The sequence below is a fragment of the Charadrius vociferus genome, unplaced genomic scaffold, assembly GCF_000708025.1.
Source record: "Charadrius vociferus isolate BGI_N301 unplaced genomic scaffold, ASM70802v2 scaffold38, whole genome shotgun sequence".
NCBI classification, from domain to species: Eukaryota; Metazoa; Chordata; class Aves; order Charadriiformes; family Charadriidae; genus Charadrius; species Charadrius vociferus.
The window spans coordinates 3,878,214-3,904,195 of NW_009650176.1; the positions used below are offsets into that span (position 1 = coordinate 3,878,214).

At 36.8% G+C, this 25,982-nt stretch overlaps 1 protein-coding gene across 1 annotated transcript; it reads left to right on the forward strand.

Annotated features, from left to right (window-relative positions):
* Positions 1-25,950, forward strand: DHX32 (DEAH (Asp-Glu-Ala-His) box polypeptide 32). The gene is made up of 11 exons (XM_009892750.1): positions 1-270; positions 2,983-3,176; positions 4,623-4,995; positions 7,599-7,844; positions 10,079-10,178; positions 10,294-10,452; positions 20,093-20,284; positions 21,952-22,101; positions 23,211-23,401; positions 24,287-24,468; positions 25,758-25,950. Exons 1-11 carry the CDS (start codon positions 1-3, stop codon positions 25,948-25,950), a joined length of 2,250 nt encoding a protein of 749 aa, XP_009891052.1.
* Positions 25,951-25,982: the final 32 nt, after the last annotated feature.

Sequence of the window (25,982 nt, forward strand, 5' to 3'; positions counted from 1 at the left end):
ATGGAGGTTTTAACGTTTTCTCCAGAGATCCACTGCTTTTCAGAATTACTTGACTGCAGTGATGGTGATGAAGAGGAAATACTAGTCTGTGGAGAAGATTTAGAGCTTAATCCTTTTGATGGCTTGCCTTACTCTTCCCGTTATTATAAACTTATGAAAGAAAGAGAAGAACTCCCAGTATGGAAAGAGAAATATACTTTTATGGAAAGTTTGCTTCATAATCAAATTGTGATTGTGTCAGGAGATGCTAAGACTGGCAAGAGCTCCCAGGTCAGTACAATATACTTGATTGAGGGTTTTTTTAATTATTTTTAGAACATTTAATGTTGTACACCTTTCCAAATTACTATTACTACTTTACTAATATTACATATTTTTAAAATAGAAAAAAAAATTGCAATTAATTTACTATCCATTGTTGTTGCTCTTTATTCATATTAGGCACACAAATATCCAAAATTATATTACAGTAGTACCTGGTTACTGTTAGTAGAGGACTGTTGCTGTGCTGAGTGCTGTACGGTGTTGCAATATAAGAACATCCAGTTCTTAAGAATTCAGCTGTGGTGTACATGCACATAGTTGTATTGAGTTTAGCAGTTCTCAGTGTAGAAACAGATATGCAGTCATCTATTATAATCTGAGGTATTAAGGCCAGAGGGGGAAAGTGAAATACAGAAGGTGACAAAAGAGAAATGCAGTCAAATATAGATGTAAAATACATATATATGAGCATACATTTAAATAACTTTCTTCAAATACTCACATACAATTGACACTTACTTCATGTTTGTGCGTTACAAGCCATTTTTACTTGGTTAGTGGTGCCTTTTGGACATCAGGGTAAGTTGAGCACTGAAGAGTAACACTTCTCAGACTGTGATTGTCTGACACAGTGTCATAAACAACTGCCAAAAATCTCAAACTACAATTGTTTTTTATACTAAATAATAAATTTAAAAATATCAAGCCCTTTCTGAACACTGAAGACCACAGACATTAACTACTATAGTTCAGAACTCAGAACCAAATATACAAATAACCTTAGAAAAGTTCTGCAGAGAATTTTCCTGTATCTATCAATATGTGCACTGTAAATTATTGCTTTGTTTGTATATCACAATATCACATCTCAACTTGAAAAACTATCAACTGTATCCTTTAAAATGTATTACAGAATGTATCAGCTAAAATGCTTCCCTACTGAAATTACAGGTGTATTTCTACTGTCTTCAGAGAGGCCAAGGCTAAGTGCAAAACACTTTAGGACTTATTCCAGATTGCTTTAGTATCTTATCAATAAATCATTCCTTCTACATTTGGCTGCTAGTTTGTTCCACTGGAAAATTTTATTGCCTCCTCCCTGATATTGACTAAACTTGTCGTTTTACCCTATTTTTGTCCATCATCACATTGAACACCTGGGGAAATGGTAAACTCTGCAATGCCTGTGTTGGATTCAATGCATATTCTTACTTGGAAATTGTGTTTTGGTTCTGATTAGTGCTATATCAGGCAAGAAATACAACGGATTTGCAGGCAGGTCACAAGAAGGTGAAAAAGTTTTCAGGGAATGAAGGATTGAAATCAGTCGGGCTGTTTCTCAGGAAGAAGTAATAGTCTTTCCCTCACTTGAGCCAAGAGCAAATGCTTTTTCCAAGAATTCACAATTACTTTACCTAACTCGTGTTAAAAGACATCACTGCAGCCAAGATCTCAGTTGACTCTAAACACACAAATATCCACAAGGACTATCAAATTGTGTTGTAATAATATATAACCACCTAAGTCTGTTACCAAAGTAAGCAGAGAATTTTCAAGCAAATGTTGGAAGCCAAAGCATGATTGTTTATGACTGGGATCAGGAAAAAATCTTCCTGCAGGTAAAGCTGTAGGATAATTACTGTTGCAGGGACTCTCATATTTGCCAGAGACTTTGATGTTGGACACTGCTAGAGATCACATATCAAACCAGAGACATCATACTTCTCATTGAAAATTCCTATCTTCCTGTACAAAGGATACACACCCACCTGGTGCCTGGAATATTTTTTGGAGTCCAAAGTCTTTACTCCTTGTTATGGACTGTAATTTATACAAAACAAAATTTGTATAACAATAAACTACTTGCCAAGAAATGTTAGCTTTTTAAATTGTCCTTAAACAAGTTTAGTAAGATGTAACACATTGCTGGCTGATTTTTAAAAATTTTTTAGAAACATAAATTACTATACAGAAATAAATGATATATGGCTGATGCACCTAGTTTATATATTTTGATGAAGTAAAGGATTTGAAACCTAATACTTTCACTAATATAATATTTATAATGTAATTTTACTTTCTCATGACATGCACATTAATATTTTCTAGTGTTGATTTTCTACTGTAAATATATAAATTAGAGAGCTACTGCATAAGTTTCTGGAGCAGTTCAGTTTCAGTTATCTTTGTTTACAGAGTAATTAATCTGAAATGACATATATTTACTGTGCCATTTGTCAGTTTGAAATCCTCTTCTTCCTGGGACATGTTTCTCATGTCAAGCACCTGAATATGATACAACATACACAGGTTTACCACTGAGCCAGCTGAGAAACCCCTGACAACAACTGCACTAACATTGTTGGATCAATCCGGACATGCTTAAGAATGATACTGCCAGTGTAACCAGCTCCCCAGAGGCCAAATCTGTCCCTTCTGCAATATATTTGAACTAATCTGAGTCCAGTTGAGAAACTCTCAGGTAAACCTTCTAGCACATGTCACTCCAACTCTTGACTCCTTAAAAAATTATGCATATTGACATTTATCAAGGCAGATAACTTCTGTGTCAGCTGCAGCTTATCCATCAGTAGTCAGGCAGACGGTAAGCAGCAGGTGCTCAGGTTGATTTAGTTCTTCCACACTATCTACTTGTTTTGCATTATAGTCTCCGATAACTGTGTTATATACCAAATACATCTGTTTTCGTATTTACAGATTCCTCAGTGGTGTGCTGAGTATTGCCTTTCTGTCCACTATCAACACGGCGTAGTCGTATGCACGCAGGTACAAAAGCAGACAGCGGTGTGGCTGGCACTGCGCGTAGCTGATGAAATGGATGTCAACGTTGGCCATGAAGTGGGGTATTTTGTCCCATTTGAAAGCTGCTGTACAACAGAAACCATCCTGAGGTTTGTGCGTTTAGTTTGTAATGCCTTCAAACTAATATGAAGCTTACAGTTCTTTGCAAGTGCGAAAGTTTGCAGCTGACGGCACTCCAGTCCTCAGGTTCTTCATTGCACCACTCCCCTAACGTGGTCAGGACAGACAACCTAACAACTGCGGAGGAACACTGCTATAGTTGCAAAAGGTTTTTGCACACAGCATGAAAACAAAAAAAACAACGCTGCTTTATAAAGTTGCACACAACATTTTAAAATGCAGGTTTTGCAATTAATCAATAAGCTGTAAAAGGCTTGAAGGAGGTATTCTGTTCTAAACTGTAGTAGAGATTTAAGTGGGCAAGGTTACCGTCTACAAAACTTCATTAAGCACCTCGGTGACCTCAATTCCACTTTTTCTTTCTCGGTTTTCCGGAACAGGAGTGTTTATAACCATAAGAGAACATGGGATAATCTATCACAAAGTAAAGGTGGAATTTAAAAGCAATCAAAACTCACGGCTAGAAAAAGGTATATTCAGTAACAATAGAAAAAAGCATTTAGGAGGATTTTTAAGAGATAAGAAATACACTTAATGCATTAAATATAGGTAGGTGACAGCAGCAACACAGGGATTCAGATTTTGAGCCTCTCTGGAAGTTAGGAGAGTTATTTTCTCTGGTTCCTTAATATGGCAGGAACAAACTGTAAAATCTAGATTATAAGCCTTTTTCCCCGCCGTGTGAGCTCCCACTGACTTGCAGTGGAGAAAAGGACTCTCACCACTTCTGAAAATCAAGTTCAATCGCTCTTCCTTTTGCACGTCTTTTCTCTTTCACGGAGAACTATGTCACCCTTATCCTGCAGCACATCTTCCCGCAGCCGCTCCTGATGTGAAAGGGAGATGAATCCTATCCTCTCACACATCAACACCTGGTTCAAGGAGAGTCAAAGTCCTGCTGAGCAACACCACAACAACAAAAAAATATTCTTTTAAAAAACTTTCAGTAGTAGGAATAATAGGGATAAAAGTGAGGAGGGCATTACGATATGAATTAATCTCTAATCTTTGTTCTGGCACTGCCTCAAGTGCGCGTGTACTCCATCTTTTCCTTATCTGAAAGTATTAGTTCCTCAAGAATCAGTTATGGCATGCAGCATGTTTAGACAGTTTGGAAGATGAAAAGCAGTGTAAGTTATGATTTCAGGGCAGAAGTATTTCTTCTTTTGCCTAAGGCATCCTTTCAACCACAGTGCCATTTAGTGTCATTGAATTACACTGAGTTTCTAGCTACTTAAAGAGGAATTTAAACATTTAGTTGAGGCTTGATACTGTCTACAAAATACTCTCTGTTCTTATCAAATCTTTCTTGTTAGAACAGAAAGAACCAAGCTGTCCCAAAGATCCCGAATTTCTTACAAACAAATCTGAATATTCCAGGAAACTTTGTAGAGTATTCTGTTTGTATGTTGCAGATACTGTACAGATGATATGCTACAAAGGGAAATGATGTCTGCTCCTCTTCTGAACTATTATGGCGTCATCATCTTGGATGATGTGCATGAAAGAACTGTTGCAACAGATGCGTTACTTGGCCTTCTTAAAGATGTCTTGGTATCAAGACCAGAACTGAGGCTGGTAATACTCACTGCGCCTCACATGTCCAGCAAACTGCAGAATTATTACGGCAGCGTCCCCGTCATAAGGGTGGAAAGCAAACACCATGCAGAGGTGGTATACTCTTGCAGCATTCAGAAAGACCACTTTCTGTCTGCACTAAGACTGCTCTTTGAGATACACCACACAAAAGAGAAGGGTGACATTGTGATCTTTCTAGCATGCGAACAAGTAAGTTATTAACTGATTCCAATATTTCTGATTTTAATTGAGAAACAATTTACATCTGTGTTTTTGCATGACCTATAGATATCTGTATCTAAGACTCTGGACATTGCCAACAGTTTTTATCGGTTCAGGTTTTTCCTACAAAGAAAGAAGCTAATGCTGCATTTTTTTTATATATATCATAAACTAATACAAGGAACTATTAGATTTTCTGTAGGCCATCATCCTTCTGCATGATGCAAAAAGTAGCAAAGACAGCATACAGGGACAAGGGCAATAGATTCAGGGAGTTAATACATTGCAACCTATTCTGGCATTGGCTGTACCACACCTCGTGTTATCCCTGTTTTGCAGGAATGGACGTACGTCCAGTTTGCATAAATGTCCTACTTCATATGAATGTTATCTTCAACCTGCTTACAAGATCTTTCTATTTGCATTCTCCTTTATGGCTGCAAACTCCCCACATATTTGTGTACGTAAGAGCAGGAGGCAAATATCACTCTGGAGGTGCCACAGATAACCCAGGAACCTGCATGGGCTTGGCTATTCTAAATACAGGTGTCTTTGAGTCCCTGAAGACAGCAGAGATGCCCTAAATTCACTGCTGCCAGGATTGCACAATCATACCCTTCTCAGAAAAAATTCACAGTACTTTATAGCTGTCAAAGCAATCTCCCACCAAATAAACATTTTAAGACTAGAAATTATTATAAATTTTTATTACTATTTATTTCCTGATAGTGATCTGCAACCTTCCACTTTGTATCATTAAATGTGCTTTAGAACAACAAACTCACCTTAGTAGCTCCAGGAGATAATGAATTTTCACATGCAAAGATAAATTACCACAAACTACCCAGGTCGTGTTGATTTTCACTGTAAAAAGGGGAATGGATATGTAACACTTTTAATAGTGCTAGTAAACAGTTGTAAACTTTATAGACACAAATTTTACAAATGATGAATCAATGAATTCTCTGTATCAGTTCCCATATTTACAATACGTAATGTTAGAGAAAAAACACATAGTGTTTCCATTTCAAAGGAGCGTGAACAAATTTTTATTTCTGCCTCTTTTTTTTTTTTTTTTGATAGGCAAGTCCCCCACAATACTAAAATAATAATTTCTTTTTTGCCAAGGACAGATTAGTTGGTTTTCCCTCTCATGATGAACAAAACACTCATTATGAACTGTTAACTGCACAGTTCACATCCCATGCATTCTTGCTTAACTGTGATTTAAAGTTTCCTATTGCTAATGGCTCACTGTTCCTTAGCACTCCACTATCTTTTAAACTGAACAAAAATCTGAATAAACTAAGGACATTAAGATTAATGCGTTTTCTTCATGCCAGCCTTGCTATTAGATGCCACTGTCATATCTTTATAAGAATTTTTATAGAATACTTTCAACCTATAAATACTATGAATGTAGTGTTGCTCACATATAGAAACTCAATCTAGTTTTTCTATTTTGAAAAATGTTTGCTAATAAAAATGCTTTTAAAAAAAAAATCCCTCTCAAACTGAACAAGTCTATGAATGATTTTTTTATACCTTTAAAAGAAATCATTCACAACAGAAACTATTTTTGAAAAAAGACTCAAAAAAGAACAAAAAAATTTTTTACAATTTATATTTGACCTCTGAATTTGTGGACTGTTTTAAAGGCGATGTCCCATTAGCACATGGACATTTTATTGACCTTATTAAGTCTTCATAGAGTTTATTAATCATTAGGGGGAAAAAAACCACAATGAAAACCTTTACAATATTTCTATCTTCTTAAACATAACAGGTAAGGTAAAGCAGGGAGGTTTCTGCATGCTTTGGTCTTTTTACATATTGTAATTGGACTAAGAACGTAACAGTAGTTTCCAAAGTGACCCAAAGAGGGGGTCTGCCATTTCAGCTCCGCCAGTGATGGGGACAGTCGGGATTGCAGAGGGTTGGAGCAGTGATTTGCAGTGATCTGTTCTGACTCCAGGAGCACCCATGCACGGGCAGAGAGCTATTTCCCAAGGGACACCGCCACTCAGGGCACCCACGTGCATAAATCTGGTTCCAGCAGAAGAAAAAACATTTTGGACACACCAGTGGAGCTCCTGAATATGTGCTACAGCATTACCGGCCCTGCACACATGACAAATTTGCATCAAACTCTTTGGCACTAAATGACTGATGCAGATGCATCCTACATGTCCTACATAAAGTTTAGTGACTGTTTCATAATTTCTCAGCCTTGCTATTCCTACACTATATTTTTGCACATCTGCCTTCCCCTGGAGATTGGTTTGGATATGATTAAGGCCAGAGAAGACTATTTTGAAAACTACAGAGGAGAAAAAGACATTTCAAAAAACAGCCCAGCTTTTCCCTGGTCTCTAGTTAGCAGGTACAGTTGGTAAATTCTTATACGCAGTTCTGTTCCCTTTTTTTCCCCTTTAATTATTAATCATATGAGATTTAAATGTTGTTAATAGTTTGATACATAGTTAGAATTCATTTTAGGATTAAAAAAGTTGCTTTAAAATTAAATATGGATATCTGGTTTTCATACTCATGAGAAAAAAAAAAAATTAAAATCTTTCTCCTGATTGCAGGAAATCGAAAAAGCTTACCAAATGATTAGACAGGAACAGTCTAAATTAAATCCCGACCTTGGAGAACTCATCCCATTTCCTTTGTACCCCACAAAACAAGACCTAATTCCCAAACCAAATCAAGACAAACAGAAATGCTGCAAAAAATACAGAAGAAAAGTGCTACTCACCACGAGCTTTGGAGAATCTTTGATTTGGATTAAAAATGTAACCTTTGTCATTGATGTCGGTGTTGAAAGGAGAAAGGTTAGTAAAGTTAACCAAAATCAGTATGCCAAAAATTAACTATAAGTTTTTTTCAGGATGGGGGAAAGGGAAATGTGCAGCTAATAGACTGGTGCAAATGGGTTCTAAAGGATCAAACATTTTTCTATTCTTTCATAAATCAGATTCTATAATATTTTTAACATTCAAATTAACAAAATTTAGATAACTTTCATGGACATCTCATGTGAAAACCAAGCCAGAAAACAAAATTACTTCCTAAATTCAGTCAGAAAACAGAACTTTCAAGTTTCTAAAGCCAGATTAACACTCTGAAACCGCCACTCATTTGGGCACCAAAGCAATGACACTTAATTTGCAAATTATATCTCACCTTAGTTTTGGCCTATCAATCACAATTATCTTATCTGTATCTTATAGACAGAGCAAAATACAATCAGTTCTTGTCTACCTGTTGGCAGATTACCTGGTTTAGTAGATTGACCTCATCCCTTGTTTAACAACTTTGTCTTTGTACTACATCAGTGTAGTGTCACAGATCATATGAGGCCAAGGGATGCTCACACAGGGAACACCACTTCTTTGTAAAACTGCTGATGCTCCTTCTGGAAATGTGCTTCCACCCAGGTACCTCAAAATGGTGCGATTTATCGAATTAATCTTTGACCTTTTACAGTTCATTCTAAGTATGTCCTCAGTTCTTGTTTTCCACCTCATCCTGGGAAGGTTTAGTGCAGGTGCAAAAGCATATCTCATTTCTTTCATTTATACAAAACTGACGTTCTAAAGAATGAGTGACTATGTAGGAACAAGTCATTACATGAATTGAAAAGGCTTTGTAACCATCCCATGTGTTTTGCTAGTTAAAAAAAAAATAAAAAAATCCAGTAACAGGAAAAAAACCCAATATAATACAGTTCCTTTATATAATCCAGAATGGAATCATCAAAATTAAAGTGTTCCTAGAATTTTTTATTGGGGATCATTAATCCTGATTAGCCCCTGATTAGGGAAAAGCTTGGGAACTACCACTATCTCTCATTTTCATTGGAAAAAACCTGTGTCTAACAGTGTCACTGTCAAGGGTTCTCATTCGGGGGTTATAAACTAACTCAGCCTCAAGTCGAGGAAAAAAAGAATTGTCATGCTTTTGTGTGAAATGAACAAAAGCCTTAAAGCAGTTTTCAATTAGACCATGCATAACTCCACTTATTTCTGAAATTACAGTTGTCTTGGATGGCAGAAATTAATCTCACTTCCACAGTAATCTGAAGCCCAAAGTGAAACTCAGTGCTTTCAGACTTCTGTGAATCAGAAATACAAAGTGACGGGAACAAATAAATTTCAACACAGGTCTGATGGCCACCAAATCACCTCTATCGGTTATGCATTTTTAACCCTTTAATTCAATTATTTTGTCATAACAGCTGAAGTTCAGTCCTCTAATATTTATTCCTCAGCAATTCAAATTCACATTCCATCCATATGGCTGAAAGTCAGTTGAACATAGAGAGAAAAGGCAAAGTTTTGTGCAGAACAAAATCCCACATAAGCCTTGCAGTTGAGATATACGATAAATTTACCTGGAGGAAAAGAAATTTGTCCCCTGCACTAAAGCACATTTTATGTTCTTTATTAAAACCCTGCTTAAAGTAGACAAAGTCAATTCAGACGACATGACTATAAAGTTGCCTTATGCAGATGTGGTATGTCTTGCCATATAATACCAAAGATTAGGGACATCATCTTGTGGTCAGAACAGTGAGCGAATTGGCTCCTCAGTTTAATCAAAAAGCTAAGAAAAATATAAAATGGGGCATTGTACATCTTTGTTACAGTCCTTGTTTCCTGTGCTGAATTAAAAGGTTTCAGTATTAAGATAAAAATCTGGAGTTATGGAACTAAATGTTATCAGAAAATGCTGGGACTCTCTCATTGGAAGGAATAAATAATCTTTTTCAATGCTTTTCTTGATGATACCGTAGATGTATATTTTGTCTTTATCGAGGTACATTTCATCAAAAAAAGACATTTATCTTACAGTATATTTACAGAGTTATTGCAAAGCGTGTCTGTCAATTTATCAAAGCGCTGACTATTCTCATTTCAAAGCTGGTGAAATACATAGTATAAAAAGAAATTAAACTGTTACTACACTTTCTGTAAAATGACCTAGGCAAAAATTCAATACAGACCATTAATATTTTTGTAGTTTTCACTTACTTACTGATGCTTAATATCTCTTTCATTTAAAGGTGTACAATCCTAGAATCAGAGCAGACTCTGTTATAACGCAGCCTATCAGCAAAAGTCAAGCAGAGATGCATAAACAAATTCTGGGCATGTCTTCATCAGGTAGAATTATTAGCTCAAAATTTAAATCCATTAGCTCAAATTATTAATAAAATCAATGTGGCAATGCAAAAAAAAAAAAAAAAAAAAAGGGTAATTTTCCTGAAATCTCTTCCAGGAAAACTCTTCTGCTTGTATCCTGAAGAATTTACATACAAAGAAATGAAACCACATCTACCAGCCAAAATACAGGAATCAAACCTAACTAGCATGGTTCTCTTCCTGAAGAGGATGGATATAGCAGGCTTAGGACACTGTGACTTCATAAGCAGGCCAGGTAATGATGATGCACCAATTTTCCATAAGTTTATTATTATTATTGCAGTTATTTAAAGGCTTATTTTGCCCTGTTATTCACAGTACTCTTTTTTATTGAAGTACTTGTAATAATATTGCCACTGCTTTTACCACTTACCTGCTAGAACAGTTCACAACGCAATAGTTATGCTTGGAAAAATGGTACCGTGCATGAACTGTATGCTCTGGAAAAGACCATAAAGTATCTGAATGGTATTGGAAAAAAAAAATAATTAAAAAAATCAATATTCTAAATATGTTCTCATCTAGGTTTCATATTATTTTCCTGGAACCCACAAAGAAAATTTGTGTCCCGTTGTACAAGGCACTGTACAGCTGTCTCACAAAATACATTCCTTGAATCAAAAGTTTACAACCCAAATAAACTACTGTTGTTACCTAGGAGATATATTTAGAGGAAATCAGCTTTCTTCTTCTTCATCTCCAGCATCTTCCCCTCAATTTACAATAAGTTGCTACTTAAGGACATTATTATTTATAAAATATACTTTATACTTTTATTATTTATAAAACAAACTTTCAATACTAGACAGGGAATAGTCTGAATTTGGAGGCAACAGTGTGAAGAAAGTGGTTGCGCTTTTTTTTTTTTTTATATTTCTGACTTCTTAGGGCTTTTTCTATAGAGGGATATTCTCCTCCATTCCAATCTACCACAAAACCCAAGTACCACTGCAAATTCTGCTGTTGATTTGAAGCCAATTAAAGTGAGGGAAATACCGCTGGTTTCATTGGTTTGGGGATCATGTGACCTATTGTTAGCTTTATTTATGATAATTTTCCAGTGCAAACAGAAAGAACTCTTACATTATCCTCCCTTTTCTCACGTACATACGCGAAATTAGAATGATCGCTTGTCTTCTACATGTTGGGCACTGTAATTAATCACTCTAATTTCCACTGTTGGATGTTGTGATTGACTGTAAGTGAACTTTTAAAGTAGAATTTATTCTACTTTTTCCTTGTCTGCCTGTTTAGCAGAAATATGCCTAAAAGAAATGTAAAAAAAGCATTGCCAGTCTGAGTGGTAACTAATTCAAGACTGATAAGCATCGGAGCATTTTGGCCTTGTGAGTGTCCCCTCTTGCGCTGAATCTAGGAGAACTTTATGCAAAATGGTTATGGAATACAGTGGCTTTCACTCAAATTTAGAAAGTAAAAAAATAAAATAAAATTCTAAAACGTATTAGTGCTTTTATTGGATATATGAAGAAAATTGTTCTTGAACTGTAGAACGAATCAGTAAAGTTACATTAAGAAAAGCATTCAGTACTTTTGGATTTAAAGGCACAATGGAGACAGTTGGTATTCAGAGAGAATGAAATGCTAGAGGCATTTAAGGATTTCACAGATGTAGGAATTCTAAGTTTTGTCTGTATTTTTGAGATAATGCAGCTGAAGAAAGCATCTTGCTGACATGTACAAAATTGTAAAGGCATTTGATAAATGCATCAGCTTTACTTGGACGAGCATCAAATACGAAAAAGTTTTTGCTAACTAGATCAAAAGTGCGTGGTCAAGGTATTGAAAAGTTCGAAGAATGACTGAAACAGCGTGAGGAATGTTAGACATACTGTTTGAACAAAGAAAACAATCCCACAAACCCTCTAGGGGGTCCACTGAAAGAAGATCAGAAAGTCTACACAATTTCCTGGTCCCCTTCCTGTCTTAAGGCCCCACATAATTAAACATTTGAAACATTACTTTAATTGTCTAGTACAACTCTTCCTTTATCCTAGGATAGATCACACACTGTCTTTCTTTGCCCTGGGGCTTTCTCCTTCCCACTTTTGAGTGGGCAACGAACCTCTTTCCTACTACCACTTAAGTTATATCCCTACCACAACTCTCCAGATACCTATAAAGCTCACACTATCTGAACAGACAGTGTGAAATACATTTGTCTGAAAGAACCAGGAATACTGAAGTAAGCAAATTTGTAAGTAGAGTTATTGTATTGTTATTGAATTAGACCAGCTGACAGAACTCAAAACAGATGTCAAGCTTTCAAGCACATAAAACCTTCTTTTGGGCCCTTCAGCCTCCTGAGAGCTTTGAGTCAATGATCTCAGCCTGTGAAAGTCCAAGTTTTCTCATTCTGTGCTGAGATAGCCTCAACCTGCCGCACACACTCAATGCCTCAGAGGTCTCCAGCGGCCAAAGCAGCATGGCATCCTCCATCAGAAGCAGAGACTGACCCTAAAGTCATACCACGCAGTCCTTGATGCCCATTTCCAAGTACCTCTGCTACGGTTAAAAGGTAGCCCTAAAGCTTTTTCAGTGCTAATCATAAGGTCAAATAGATGTTACAGCTTTCTGGATTATGTACTACAGGACAGTGTTGGAGAGGAGGTGAAGAGAACAGCTATCAGAGATAGAAAGTGTCCTCTCTTGAGCTTCCCCAAAGGGCTTCATTATCTCTGCTGCAGTCAGTTTAGTTGCATAAGCCTTCCATAACTTAAAGTGATGAGGAATGCTGAGGAAGAGGAGAGGGTCTCTGAGATGGTATACAGACCTGATTGAAAAACATGAGCAACAAAGCTCACAAAACATGTAATGTGGCTTTTCTGACCCTAAGCGAGCTCCTAGGCATAACAGTTCTCATCTACTACCGATGTACACAAAGCCAATTTGCCCACTCTCAACCAAACATGGCACAAGATCAACTGGACTAAAAAAAACAAACCTGCACAAACAAGCAAACAAAAAGAGATGGTGGTATTTCATGCACTGTCTTTTGACCCAGTTAAATCAAGTGCTGTTCAGAGCATACAGATACTAAAACCACAAATAGTCTTTTGATTCCCCAGCACACTTTGTCCTGGGCTTGGCTATTCCATGTCTCTTCACCTCCTTAGACTCGATTTCTCTTTGAGTAAAGGGAGTAAGTACACTGCAGCATCTCCCATGTCGCACACACACCACAGGCTTTCCTCCACACTGTTTCTGTTCAGCTAACATTCTTAAGTTTTCTTTACAACCGAAACAGATGGAGGCTTTGGGTTTTTTTAACCCCAGGTAGATTTCTCCTAAACAAAATAATGTTTTCACTGAGATGACAAAGTAACATACGGACATGAACTGGTGAACAAACAAATCAAAAGTACATCAAAACTCATAGCAAGAATTCAAAGAGAAGTACTTCACAGTCTGTTCCCTGTACACGAAGCAGAGAGCATAGAGCAGATAAGTAAAAAACCCAAAAATTAGATCAGTAAAACATTTTATTTCTGCTCAACAACAATGTGCATAGTTTTTTTTCTGCTGCTCTTTGAGGAAAAATAAAAGCCTGGATTAACTCTGACTCATTACTGCATTATGAAAGCAACAAACATGTCAGGCTTACAGCTGCTGCATTTAATTCATGCTATAATCGAGATGAGCAAATGCAGCAGACTTGTTACCCTTTTTAGAATTCATGAGCCATATGAAAATGTATTTGGCACTGCAGTTCTGAAGTGCATTATTTAAATTCCTGTGCCACTATAATAGCTATGTCTTTACATTTTTATCAGTTAATCAGTTAGATCTTTACTGTGTTACATAATGGGACCAAAGAATTCTTTCCCATAGATTGCAGCAACATTATGTATTTTTCTAAATCACTGGAAAATCCTTATTTAAACTATGCAAATCAGTATAAAGATGAAGCCATGTAAAATTTCCTTAAGAAATCAAGGTGAAAGCAGTTTGCAGATTCTGCATTCATGCAGAATTACCATAAACAAATTTCAGATTAAAATATTTGTTGATGGTCATGGATACCATTACACTTGAGAGCTATGCTATTATAACTCCACTGAGAATATATTTCTAGAATATCCATAACAACAAGTGTTGTATAAATGCACATAATTTCAAATTGTTTCAGAAACAAAATGTGTTCGTGTATTTTTTCATCAGAAACAGACAGTCAAAGACAGAGACTCAAGGCGCGATGTAAGGTCTGCTCGACAGAGATCACTTCATTGCAGATTTATTACCTTAAGTTTACTTGTTTATTCTTTGATGTTCTAATTTCTGAATTTCATCAATTAAATAGTATCATATATCTCCTAATGAAAAGCTTTCTGATAGCAGAGACATGGCCACATACTTCATATTCTGTACTGCACAAATCAGTGGAAAAGCATAAAAGGAGTAGCAGAAGGTAAGGACCAGACAACAAACAAACAGAGGAAGCAGAGTATGGAGTGGACAACCCGACTCTTAGCAGCAGTCCCATATCCACGGGACAGGAGGCATCAGGAATGGGTGTTGGGGCACTATGTACAGCCCAACAACTGAGCACATGCCACACTGCATGTAGCCAATTGCTTAGAATAGGGAGCTGGTATCACAAAGGGCATCCCAAAAAAATAGGAAGGGGTAGCCCAGTACTGTTAACGCTGGACTACTCTCATGTCATTTACTAGAGCGTAACAAAAGAAATCAAACTGATTAAAAATATTTTTACGCCATTATATAATGTTCTTTAAATTATACTCTTTGTGGATGCACTACATATTGCATAGTCATCTATGTGCTTTGAGGATGACACAAAACAGATAGAAAACGGACTTCACTGAGCAGTCAGTGCTACCCCTGGTGTGTGGCTATGACTCAGTAGATTTATGTCAGGAAAATGCAGGTCAGCTTCTGTCCCGGCTGTCCCTGCTGGCAGGAAAGCACAGCAGGGACTCCTCCAGCCAGTTTGGAGGACTGAAGAACCAGCATAAGGGGGAATGGGAAGACTGCAAAGTATGAGTTTGGAAAAGTAATTTTTAATGATCAATTATAGCTAAATTTCAAAATAACAGCTACAGAATTGGTGGCATCAGAGCACGACAGACCCATAAAAAAACATACCTCAGACGTTACAAGGGAAAAAAAGAGAATCAAGATAAAACTTGCACACAGAAGCTTGTCCTTGCAGAAGAAAAATCTTTGCATAATTTGAAGAAAACTTGGCATGAGATTTCTCCATATCTTCAGTTTGCTATGCAAGGAGCAATGTTAAAAAACAATAACAGAAAACACCATTCCTCAGAACTATTCTCCCTGCAGTAATTACTTTGGCACTTCTTCTTGCTGTTAAGCCTAACAGAAGCTGGAAAAACTTGCTGTTTGCCAAGCAGCAAATCAGCTCTTTAAAGACAACATCCCTTCACCTGACATTCATGTCAGCTCTAACTGTATAACAGTTATTCCTATGGAAAGAAAAGATCTATCAAAAAAGCAGGTATTTTACATCGTCAAAATGTTCACAGAATAGGAGACCAGAACACAGGACCTGTAGATCCTCCAGATAAGAACCTTATGGCAGTTAAACAGATTATTAATAATAATGAAATTTATGTTTTGTTCCTATCTCAAATATTCACTTATTACAGAACTTTGGGGAAATTGCTAAATCAGTTGCTTCCTTATGCAACAAGAATAATACCCATATTTATTTTATCACACGGTAAGCACATATTCAGCCATGTAGGAACTGATACTGAAACGATTAAAGTCACAGCTACCTTTAGAAACATAACCTACCTGTTCGTGTCAAAGTTAAAAAAAAAGAAATGAAGAATATCATTTTAAGTCAGCTTGAAACCCTCAGATAAATGCTTTCAGTGCTAACAATAATATTTACATATTTACTTTACTAAGCCTAAGTATGATCAAGAGTAGGATCTGTATTTAAATAAACCTGGTTAGATTTCCTGAGATGAGCCCAGAGCAACCCAGTCTTAAGTAGCGAAAAAAACTCAGGTAAGGGAAAGAAAATACCAGATAAGGAAATACCTTTTAAACTTCCACAGATGTGACAGTTTCTTGTTGAAAGCACAGGACACATCTTGAGAGCTTCTTTTTAACTTTGCTCCTGTGAAAGCAGCAGTCGAGTCACAAAGCCTTGTGGTTTGCCTCGATGGCACCAGTATGTGTGTTGGCAAGCAGCCCTAAAAATAATGACACTCGCTAGCTAGAAATCATTTTAAGACAATGCAGGTTTCTGTTCTTTAAAAAACAGCTTTCCATATCTAAACATTTATGCTACTTTTGTTTTATCAAAGGTTTTATTTAAATAGGTACCATACCATAAACAACTCTCAAATGAGCATTTGCTGTTCTTACAATGGCTTTTTATTGATTGAGTTTGTGCCTCAAAATGCAGACCCATACCTGGAAGCCCTATTCTTTTTTTTTTTTTTTTTTTTTTTTTTTTTTTTACTGTTCCTTCACCTACTTAATCTACCTTTACTATCTTGTCCTAACACAATAAAACTCCAGGAGTCTTCTTTTTCTTTTCTTTTTTTTTTTTTAACACTCATAGCAAAATAGGGAAGTAATTTGTGCTTATAAATCTCAAGGCAACGAACTCGAGGGCATAAAAATGCAAATTACTGACGCTATCGGGGGATTGAAATGGCCTGCCATATAACCATATATTTTCTAAGTTCTAGCACAAACTACTTTGCTGATTTCTGGAAATTAGCTTTCCATGATTTCCTAGTAATTACTATATGCCTGAATGACCATTTCACTCTCCCTGTATTTTCAATCACTGATACCTATTTCCTGTCACTGACTCTTATTCTTCATCAGCTGTTACTTTTCATTTCTTTAAACTTTCAAAGTATTTTCTTTTCAGATACTTTAGCTTTTGCAAGGGTTCATCTTTTATCCCATGTCTGATAACAAATGTTCCCTCTAGACAGAAACCCCCCATGCTGTACAGGCAGAGATATGAACTCTAATACTGAAATGAAACAGGTCCACAGTTTTAACAGGAATTTACAGACTCCTGAGAGAATGTCTCTGAAAACTAACAGTAAGTGTTTTAAAATTAAGTGAAGGCACAACACAGATTTACAAGCTGGAGAAGTTTTGTAAAAGCTCACGTAAGGGGAATCAATAAACTACTTTTTCCATTCAGTCATTAGAAACAGAAAAGGGTTAAAAACAACAGGTGCTCGCTTGCTTCCCATTTTACTTTTTTCTTTACTCCATTGTAACTAGTTAATTACAGAATGCTGGCAATAAACTAACAGTTCACTGCCAAAAAAGTAAAAACTCAAACTCAAGACTTTCTTGGAGGAAGGCTGGGCACCTGAGGTGCGGCGTTACGGCTAAATGTCATCTACCAGCTCCTTACAGGCTTGCTTTGCTTTTAATCTTCGTGATGCAGACGCAGCCTGCCAAAGACAGGTTCCCGTTCCTAATGAACTCAAGCAAGAAATTATTTCTAATCATCTACTAATGAAGATACAAGAACAAATACACACCCTGCCTGTGTGGGTAGCTGTGGTTGTGTTTTGGGTGGTTTTTTATTTAGAGATTTCTTTTGACATTTATATGCAAACTGACAGCCCACAGAAGTCTGAAAAATTGCCAGTGCAGTCATTAGTCTCCCAGTGCTGGGTATGCTTGGCTGGGGATGAGGCCAACTCCTGCTGTACTGGAATCTGCCACCAACTTCAATGGGACTAGAATTTAACTTCTTATCGATAAAACAAGGAAAAATTATCAAACAGTTCTTTAAACTGGAATAAGGAGAAACTTGCTGCAGTGACAGGAGAGCAGCTATGAATTTAAATGAACTTGCACTCATAAAAGATACTGACCATTACAAGAAGACCTGGAATAGAAATCTACATTTGAGAAGAGCTGGGAGGAAAGAGCTTTCATACTTCAGGAGTTCCCAAATTTCCACCAATGTCTTTTGTGCTCTAGCAACTACTTTTTGGAGAGTATAGGCTTGACAACTTCTGCTTAGCTCTCAGGTTCACTCTCTTTAGCCCCAGAACTGTAGCCACCACGGTTGAACATAAAGCTCTTCTGTTTGTTTTGCCAAAGGGACCTACTTTCATCAACAGCAGATTTCCTACAGACCTGCTCAAATTCTAATTTTAAGTACTGATTTATTTAATCCTGTCCTTTCAGACATGTATTTTTATCACTGCAACTAAATTCATTACAGCATTCTTTCAGCAGAACAAAGTGTTGCTGAGAAAACACTTAAGACTAATTTTTTTCAAAATCTGAAAAAAATGTCAGAATAACGCTTCACATTCTTCTGGCACCATTGATCAAAAGAAAAAGCAGTCAGTAATAGTAAAAGGGCTAGGGTATACATAAGCTGGTTCTGTTTTCCACTGCCTCAGATGCAGAACAGCAAAAGAAAAACAGTGAAAAAAAACAGTAAAGGAGAAATTGAGCAAGATGCTTAACGAGAAAGGAGAGTCTGTCAAACTCCTTTGTTATTTACTCCCCCCCAGCTGAGGTTCAGAAGAGCTACTGTAAATGCCATCTTTTGGTCTGTCAAGAAATAACTGATAAGATGTAATGATAACTGATGAAAAAGGTACATTTATGTCCGTGTGTATAAGCCATTTTCTGTGTCTTCAAATCTTGTGGGTTGTTGATTTCATTCACCCTCATCCATGAAAGAGGAAGATATACCTATGATTTGTGGAGGTACTCCTCATAGACTAAGCTTAATATGCTATCGATCAAAACTGAATTAATTGAACAATTAACTGAATTGTTGATATTCCAGCAGTCTTCAGAAAAAAAGACACGTGTAGCACTTTAGCCTGAAAGCTCAGTGTTCAATGTATGCAGAAGCAAAACTCCCTACCAAACACTCGTGGGAGGCCTCCACTTGCCTTTATCTAAGACACAAAACCCACCACTTCTGCTTTCGTGCTCCTCTGCTGTCGCTGTTCAGGGCCCCATCTTAAACATTAGCTCAGGATATCCTTCACGTTTACCTCTGTTCAGGTCAATCTCGTACTGATGCTCCCTACTCACTGTGTGGCCCAAATTCACTTATTTCCTACTTTTTTCCCAAATTAGTCTCTCAGTCTACCTAATTATTTTCCTATATTCACTCCTTATTTTTTCTGCCTCGCTGCTCTCACTTCTACCTATGTAGGTTGTAAGGAAGGTATAACCTACAATAAGGGAAAATTGAACATTGCATTTTGTGCAGTGAGAAAGTACAGTCAACTGCTGGGAAGACATTTTCTTTTACTGTGTTCCCATTTTTCTTCTGAGATCACGAGAAACTATATAAGAAAATAATAATAATGTTTTTAAAAAAGGCAACCAAGAGAATTCCAAATACCTGCAAGAATGATTAAGACAGCTACAACTTCTGTAAATACCTGTCTTTTGGTTATAATCCTCTTTCCCAGAGCTTTTGTGTATCTCTCAACATCCCTCAAACGTGACCACCCCTCTTTTCAAAGAACGAATATGCACACAAAAAATACCTGAAGACTGCCAATATTTCAAGGAGTTTTTTATGTAATCTGGGTGCAATAGACTCTTCAGCGCTCACCGTGTCTCAACTTTTAACAAAAACTGCTCTGACAGAAAAAAGATCAACAAAGTTATTGGCATCCCTTTACTATTTTACCCCTTATTTTCTTCCTCCAGATTGTTGTCAGCCTTCCGTTCACCTAATTTATTACTTTTTCTTCTTGCCAGTTGTGAAATGATAGAAGCTGACTTGTATCATTTTAACATAGGAAATATACAACTGAAATATTATAATGAGAATTCAGGCATTTGTTTATATGTAGCCATTCTCAAGAATTTGAATTATCTTTCCTTTTTATTAGCTCCTGAAAGCCTGATGCAGGCTTTGGAAGATCTTGATTATCTAGCAGCCCTGGACAATGATGGAAACCTTTCTGAATTTGGAATCATTATGTCAGAATTTCCCCTGGATCCACAACTGTCAAAGTCAATTCTGGCTTCGTGTGAATTTGAGTGCGTTGATGAAATGCTCACCATTGCGGCCATGGTAACAGGTACTCATAAATAATGTCTTACTGCATGGCTTGTGCCACCTGCCAAATCCACGTAGACTCTTTCGAAGTCTATTCACAAGGGCAACCCAAAGGCAGACTTTTGTTATTCACATCCTGCTTATTTCAAGTAAATGAGTATCTTTGGCTGCTTAAGTCTTTACTTTAAGCATGCAATGAAACACAAGTAATGAATTCATAAGTAGCACTCCAATTCCATGCTTCAGATGCCCCATTAACTTCCAACCTTTTGTCAGAAAGCATACACAGAACATCCCTTCAAAATTAACTTCCTTATCTCATATTCATGTACATTTGTTACAGACTGACGCAGCAAATTAGGGGAAGTTCTAATTATAAACAATATTGAACTGTTGACCTACAAAGAATTACTTTCTGATCTTGCTTCTCCACTTTAAATGTTTTATAAAACTAACATAACCTTAAATATCCACACTGTTCTGTCCTGTGCTCCTACATGGTAGTGTGAGACAAACCAGCTGGCCCCAAACACCGGACACGCGAAGTCTGGAGCAAGAACATTTATATTAGAAGGTGGTTAACTATACAACTTCTTCCATTTGATGTGACAAATCTTTCAAGCCAACGCAGAAACCCCAGATATTTAAAACCCTTTCATTCTGTGAAAGCTGCTATTGAAATCTTAATACATCAAAGATGCACAAAATCAAAGATTTTAGGATAACTGAGAGGAGGGCAACTCCAGAAGCTGTTCAAATAGCAATTAATGGCAATGACTTCTCAGGATCTCACCAGATAGTGCAGGACAGGGCTAGACTTAGATTCTTTCAGGTCTCAGTACTACATAGAGATGTTGCCTTCAGCAGTATTTACCTGTCTCGCTTCTCTCCACAGCAGCCTCCTAACCACATAGCACTACGCAACTGGTTTTAAGGCATAAATAACCCTAGCACAGAACAAATGCTTGAGAGCTATCTACTGCTCAACAACCACAGCTTAACCTTGCCTGCAGAGAATGTTTTGGCATGGCATTACTGTGCTGTGCCCAGAGGGAATACCCAGAAAGCGCTGAGGAGTTGTAGGCAGCAAGGACATGAACCCACAGGACACCAAGCTGCATCAGTTCTTCTCCTTACAGAACAACTAGGTTTTATGCTCAAGCTGGCTTGATTTTTAATAGTGGGCCTAAGATCGTGATAAAATTTTTAAGCCCATAGAACAAAGGTAAACAATCGAGCATAGGCACACTAGTTTTTAAAAAGCTCAACCATCTCAAAAGACACAATTATGTAGTACACAACAGAAGTAAAATGCACTGTAAGGTACAAATTTCAACACATAGGAGCAAATTAAGGCACTACATCCATAGATTTAGTTTCTTTCTATATTAAAGTAACCATATGCTTGGATTCTGGATCATGCCATTATGAAGCACTTTCGGCATCAGTCTAGGAGAAAGCTGTTCAGTTTCTTTTGTGTTTACAGCACAAATTAACTACACAAGAGATTGAAAGAACATCCGTATAAATAAAACCTTAATGAATGCAATAGAATCAGTTCTTCAGCAGCAATCCAACACTGAAGATTAAAAGGAACTGAGAAAGGAAAAAAACAAAAATATCAGTGGAGTTACGATTTGTGCATGCAGCTATGTGTCTTAAAAACCACTTGCTTCATTTTTTTCTAAGCTCCTAATTGCTTCTTACACGGACCTCCTGGAACAGAAGAGATTGCTCTTACCTGCTGGCGAAAATTCTCACACCCTGCAGGAGATCACTTTACTCTTATCAATGTCTTCAACGCCTTCAAGGAAGCCAGTGCAAACTCTGAAAGCCAATGTAAGTGTACCCATACCAGACAAAATGAAGGTCATTGTAACCAATTTGGAAAAAACAAACCAAAATCCCCACATTGTTGGCATTTAGTTCATAAACTCTTTTTGAATGATTCTTTCTAGAATTGCTGATTTGCAGAGAGAAGAGAAACCTAAGTTAGTAGCCACTACAAACCAGTATTAGTATAAGTTTATAACTAATTGAAAGTGACCTAGAACACTGTGCCTTATCTAAAAAGGATACGTCAGCACTATTACTATCGTCATTTCAAATGACATTGCTCAAAACCAGAAAGATGGTTCCTCCTGTAAGAGAACATAATCCAGGTTTACTACGTAAAATGACATAAACACAGTTGATAAGGGACTTGATTCCACCAGCAGTGTAACAATTCTGGTGTTTTTCTGATAGCTGTCAACTAAAAGGAAAGTTTAGGAGGAAAAATTGAAAGTACTAAAGTACACATTTGCAGGAAACCAAATAAAAGCCAGGGGACTGCACAGCAGACAAAAGCTCTTCACAGCACTTTCCTGTGCTCAAACACCTTGCTCAGGTTCGCTTAGTCTGAATCCAGTATTTAGACACTGGACTGATATATTTGCATATACCAAATAAAATTTAGGACAGGACAGTAGGATTGTTTCATGTTCAGTCATGCTTAATGCTGAAGAGAGGTCCAAGAGAATCTGCCCTTTATCAGCATGGAGGATCATCACCAGCACTACAAATATGATTTCAGTTCCATATCCTGGCCTGAATCCAGGAAGCCTGAAAATAGAGGCGCTACTTACTCTATTTGAAACTATTACTTTTAACAGACCGAATAAGGGATTTTGAATATTTTTATTCAGAAAGATACAGCTAAAATTCTATAAAGCTAAGTAAGGATATCAAGTATTGCCCTCTCACTTTACAAGCAACATCAATGAGACTAAGTTGTCCACACGCCTCTTGTTATCAGAATTTTGGACAGCTGTGACACAGCTACTCACTCCAAAATGTTTTTAATCTATTGCACCAGTCAAAAAGCATTTTACAGAGCAGTATCTCTGTGGATAGTACCTATCAGTCAGACTTTGCTTTAAGCCAAAATACTGTTTTTTCCTCCACAGACTACAGTAATGAGAAATGGTGTCGTGATTATTTTCTAAGCTGTTCTGCACTGAGGATGGCACAAATTATCAGAGCCGAACTAGTAGAGATTATGAAGCGTATTGAACTTCCCGTTTCAGAACCGGACTTTGGATCAAAAGAAAATATACTAAGCATTAAGAAATCTCTCTTATCTGGTTACTTTATGCACGTAAGGAAAAATATTGTGGTTTCATCTTACTGCATTGTTAACTTATATAGAATGCTTCCAGAGAACTTAAGTTAGGTAGTGAAATCGTTTGATCATCAGAAAGGATAAAAGCCATTTTTACCACACTGTATCAGACAAACACTTCTGTCAATTTCAGTTTTCTCTCTGGGGTTCAGCTATCACAGTACGAAGTCCGCACACTTCACTGCAAGAGGAAAACTGTCAATATGCCTTTCACTCAAAGAACTCTTTTACCTCAAAAAACTCTTTAACTTGTAATATTCTCTCAGACCTTATTTCCTTTTTGTAGCTATTTTTGTGAAAATACCCTGGAAACAGAGAATTGACTTGTGGAATATGTTTAGGTATACATAATATACAGCTTTCTTAATCTCAACCAAATGAGGTACTTTAACTGTAATTGTAAATATAAACAAGAAGGATTAATTTATTCCCATTTGGAACATGCTTTCCTTCACATCAATATGCTCCACTTAAATACAAGAATGACCCCTCCAAACTATGCTACTTAAAATGCCCTGCCAAACATTGTATTTTAAAGTATTACAACTATTTAAAAATACATCTGTTTTCACACAGACCCCTCAAACCCAAGTTCAGACATTTACTGTATAAGCCTGCCCTCATTTGTCGCAGACAGTTTCCTTTCAAGTATACAGATCAACATTTTCTTTAAGTCTAAGCCTCATTTCATAGTGTCCAGTCCCTAGCTTTCCCACAGAAATTTGGGAAGAGGTCAGGCCCTCCTGTTGAAAGTATCTGAATACAAGTTTAATTTCTGGTTTTAATATAATAGGCAAACACTGATCTATGCATCTTGTACTTTCAATTAATTAATAGATAACTCTGCATATTTTTTTTTAGATTGCTCGTGACGTAGATGGCTCAGGTAACTACTTAATGTTAACACACAGACAAGTGGCCCAGCTTCATCCCTTCTCGTCCTATTACAACACCAGAAAGATTCCTGAGTGGGTTTTATTCCACGAGTTTAGTATATCGGAAGACAATTCCATCAGAGTCGTCTCTGAGATATCACCTGATCTGTAAGTTAACAATGGTGAAACTGCTTCTTCACTCATACCTCTACCACAAAAGCCACAAATGCGGTTAAGTCACAAACAGGGTAAGGGTGCGTGTGTACATCGAGAGCAATGCTTGGAGAAGTCAACTCCAGTCATCTTCTCCCTTTCCTTTATCTCTATCATAAAAGTAGCTATCTTCTGGTTCTGTAGAGAAATTATTCCAAGCATAACTGATTCATCCTAGGTAGGGATGGAGGTTTAAAAAGAAAAATTTTAAAAAAAAAAAAATCGGTAAAATTAGCATAAAACAAAAGGACAATCTTCATACCTAGTCAAGCAAGAGGAGTTGGCATCACTGGAAGGGTGAAGAAATTGTTGGGTTTCACACTTTTTATATTCACTAGGGAACATAGGTGGAACAAATTTTATTTCTTTGTTGCCAGTATTGTCACTGTGTGTAGCTTTGCTTGACATCTTCATTGTCATTCAGAACACTCACTGCATTAGAGATCAGAACTAATAAAAAAGGGAAGAATTGTGATCTCGCACCCTCACTGTTCTTTTAATGCAAAACAAAACAACACTTAGGTCAGCCTTTTGTATTTCCTAATGTGTGCTGATCTGTTCAGGTACTGAAGTAAATCTCAATGTCTGCCACTGTAACTGTAATCAATTCATCCATTGAAAAAACACCTTACAAGTAGCAAAATTTTCTTACAAGGTAAAATATACAGGGAAAAAACCCAAGGAAGAGTTAAAACAGCAGTGTACTCATAGATTAATCTAGCTGGAAATTTCTTTGTTCCCTGAAAAGCTGTTTTCCAGCAAATCTTTTTCTCGACATGTTTTATATACCCAGCCAGCTATATCATACCATATCAACTGTTTATGGATTCAAGAAAAGACTACAGTCTTCCCTCTGCAAAAAACTCTTTTCATCAAGAATATACATTTCACTATCCGATCTTTTCTATTTCCAATGTTTATAAGAAAGTTTTTTTCATAATTTTAGTGAACCAAAAGTATGTTCAAATACAGAAAAATTACTATTTAATACCATCTGCAGCACTGAGAACTGAAAAACAATCACCTGAAGTGTAGACTGAGTACATGAAGGGCAAGTCTACTGAAACCACAAAGTATTACTACATCTTGCAGAGAGCTTTGGTTCTGAGTTGAAACGCCAACTTTATTGCTGTATGCATCAGCATGTTGCTAGTGTCTTTTGTACAAGCCTGGAAATAGCTATTCAAACATTTCAAAATTCAATTAAAAAAAAATAATAATGTTTTGTCTTATTTCCTCACCAGATTCGTGGAGCTGGTACCTCAGTATTATTTTAGCAATCTTCCTCCTAGTGAAAGTAAGGATATTCTGCAGGAAGTGATCAATCACTTGTCACCTGTTTCAACCATGAAGGAGGAACAGAAAACTAACAATGACAGCAAAGAAAATGAAAAATTTCCCCAAACTTCCACTGAACAAAGATGTATTATTCAGTGATTTTAGACTGAACTATCATATATTAGACAAAT

Excerpts from the sequence above, each read along its gene's own strand:
- DHX32 (XM_009892750.1), top strand. The coding sequence starts at position 1 with ATGGAGGTTTTAACGTTTTCTCCAGAGATCCACTGCTTTTCAGAATTA. Across the intron at positions 3,177-4,622 it reads ACAACAGAAACCATCCTGAG|ATACTGTACAGATGATATGC; the intron begins GTTTGTGCGTTT and ends TGTATGTTGCAG. Across the intron at positions 4,996-7,598 it reads TCTTTCTAGCATGCGAACAA|GAAATCGAAAAAGCTTACCA; the intron begins GTAAGTTATTAA and ends TCCTGATTGCAG.